Source organism: Cariama cristata, unplaced genomic scaffold (assembly GCF_000690535.1).
Source record: "Cariama cristata isolate BGI_N322 unplaced genomic scaffold, ASM69053v1 scaffold20337, whole genome shotgun sequence".
NCBI classification, from domain to species: domain Eukaryota; kingdom Metazoa; phylum Chordata; class Aves; order Cariamiformes; family Cariamidae; genus Cariama; species Cariama cristata.
In genome coordinates, this window is record NW_009625172.1 from 5,883 (window position 1) to 8,354 (window position 2,472).

At 59.8% G+C, this 2,472-nt stretch overlaps 1 protein-coding gene across 1 annotated transcript; it reads right to left on the reverse strand.

Annotated features, from left to right (window-relative positions):
- Positions 1-460: 460 nt before the first annotated feature.
- Positions 461-1,944, reverse strand: GOLT1A (golgi transport 1A). The gene is made up of 5 exons (XM_009703517.1): positions 1,920-1,944; positions 1,202-1,293; positions 914-1,092; positions 686-749; positions 461-499 (listed from the first exon to the last, which is right to left on the reverse strand). The coding sequence occupies exons 1-5, from the start codon at positions 1,942-1,944 to the stop codon at positions 461-463; spliced, it is 399 nt and encodes a 132-aa protein (XP_009701819.1).
- Positions 1,945-2,472: the final 528 nt, after the last annotated feature.

Below are 2,472 nucleotides of genomic sequence, written 5' to 3' on the forward strand. Positions count from 1 at the left end.
CCCATGCCACCTCCAGCCATGGCCGTGGGAAGGTCCCCGTGTCACCTCCAGTCGTGGCCATGGGAAAGTCCTTGTGGCATCTCCTGCCATGGCCACGGTGCCTCTTGGTGACACTATGACGTGCCAGAGCTGGGGCAAGCCCTGAGCCACGGGAAAGGAGCACAGTCTGAGTTCGGACTTAGACATACTTTTTAATCAAATCTTTCAACAGGGGAAGAGAAAAAGAATAAAATAACATTAATAATTCCAGAAGCCTGTCTGGCACAGCGTTTGGTCCCCGGAGCCTCGCTCAGGAGCAGCTCGTGGGAGCCCCGTGGGGAGAGAGGCACCATCCCCGCAGGTGACTCCGGCCGGTGCCGAGGGTCCTGGGGCTGCGAGAGGCAACTGCTCACTGCGGGAGAGCCAGACCCAGGGCTCGCTCGGGCCGTCCCATCTCCAGCGATTCAGTCCATCTTGTAGGTCACACCATGGAGCTGCTGTCTCCCACCTTCTGCAAGAGCTGCAACAGGGACAGATCCTGATTAGCAGGAAAATCCTCCAGTGCATCCTCAGGGGGCTGTGGAAAGACCGCGGTGACCTTTCCTGTCTGGTCCTAACCACGGCGATTGGGATTGATATCACCCAGGGACCGCAAACCCCAAGGGTCACATTGACCCCTGCAAACCGTGCCCAGCGCCCTGCTCACCTTGCTCAGCACGGGGATGTTTGCCAGCGAGGCCAAAAACCCAAAAGCCACTGGGAAAAAACTCCTGTATCAAAACAAACAACTCTGTTAAGCTCTGTGCCAGGATTTTGCCATGGGGAGCAGCGAGGGCTTTGCCCAGGGCTGCAGGGCACGAGGATCACCCAGCTCCCACTCTCCGGCCCAGGGCACCCACGCAATGCTGGGATGGCTGGGCACTGTGGGACAGACCTGAAGAGGGTGATGAAGCCGTAAGCCTCCAGCAGCATGCCCAGGAGAGGCCACCGCATGAGAACAACGAGGACCCCCCCGAAAAAGAAGCTGGTGCCCTTCAGCTTTGGCCGTTGGAAGAAGAAGGTGAAGGTCCTCCTGAAGCCAATGATGAAGACCAAGCCAGAGAGGAAGAGGATCTGGGAGGATGAGGGGGAGAAGGTCAGAGAAGCCCTGCCCAGACAGACCCTTTGCTTCATCCTGGGCATCAGCGCCTGCTGCGGGGAGCCCTGGCCCCACTGTACTCACGTTCCCGAAGGCCAGGAGCACCGAGTCGAAGTACAAGAGCATCCCAAAAAGGATGAAGAAGAGGCCGAAGCCAACCAGCCCCACACCGATGCCTGCGGAGGACAGGAGGGCTGAGGGGGAGGCTCAGGCACACAGCTCAGGTCCCACCTTGGGCTGCAGTCACGCTCCTCAGCACCTTCCTGGCTCGTTCCCTCCCAGAAATGTGCTTTGAATTTGTCTTCAAAACTTAGAAACAGCCTTTCCACCTGCCCAAGCCTTGGGGAGGCTGTCAGTACCCTGGAAACCCCTCTGGGCTTCCAGATAAAGAATAACCCACAAAGCAAAAATAAATGGGGAGACCATCTCCAGCATTTTTCTGAACGGTGGCACGAAGAGCATCGGTGCAGGCAGCTGGTGGGGGAGGCTGGAGATGCTCTCCGGATGAGCCAGGCACCTCCCCAGTTGCTGTTCCCGATGCAGACCCGGGGCAGTCGGTGAGGGCAAACTGCGTGCTGGTGCCCACGCACAGCCTGGCCTGGTCCCCATGTCCCGGCAGGGCTCCCACCGTATCCCTCTGCCCCAGGATGGGGCTTGCCATTGCACCCTCTCCCTGCCCCAACGACCCCAGCCAGCAGCTTCCAGCCCTGACTCGGTGCTGTGGAGCATCCCCACAGTGTGCCCTGGTCCCACAGGGATGGGCATCGCCACCGGGACACGGCCACCCTGCCCACCCGCTTACGCTGGAAGTCAGTCAGAGACACCATCTTGCCGGTGGTGGGGCTGGGCGATGCCGGGCAAGGGCGGCTGTGATTCCACGTGCCTTCCCGGCAGTGACCCTTGGAAAGGCCTTTAGTCCCCACGTCATCCTGCAAATCATTAACGGCCCGGCAGCGCCTGCCCCGCGGTGGCAGCATCTCCTTCGGGGGGGACACGGTGGCTGGGCATCGCTGCAGGGTGACACAGAGGGGCTGGTGGCCACGGGTCCCTGCCTGGTCCTGCCCCAGCCTGCATGTCCTCCCCGGGAAGGGATGGAGAGTGCTTGGAGCAATCCCCAAAATAGAGGGATTGTCCTGGTTTGGGCTGGGATAGAGTTAATTTTCTTCCTCATAGCTGGTACAGTGCTGTGTTTTGGATCTAGTACAAGGATAACGTTGGTCACACCTGGATGTTTCAGCTGTTGCTCAGCAGTGCTCACCCCAAGTCAAGGACTTTGCAGTTTCCCAGGTCCTGCCAGCGAGGACAGGCACAAGGAGCTGGGAGGGAGCACGGCCAGGACAGTTGACCGCAACTCG

What these genes read in the sequence shown, in the direction of transcription:
- GOLT1A (XM_009703517.1), bottom strand. Translation starts at nt 1,944, where the DNA reads ATGGTGTCTCTGACTGACTTCCAGC. An exon ending in GTCTCTGACTGACTTCCAGC is followed by an intron (nt 1,294 to 1,919) that starts GTAAGCGGGTGG and finishes TGTCCTCCGCAG; the next exon opens with GCATCGGTGTGGGGCTGGTT. An exon ending in ACATCCCCGTGCTGAGCAAG is followed by an intron (nt 500 to 685) that starts GTGAGCAGGGCG and finishes TCCCTGTTGCAG; the next exon opens with CTCTTGCAGAAGGTGGGAGA.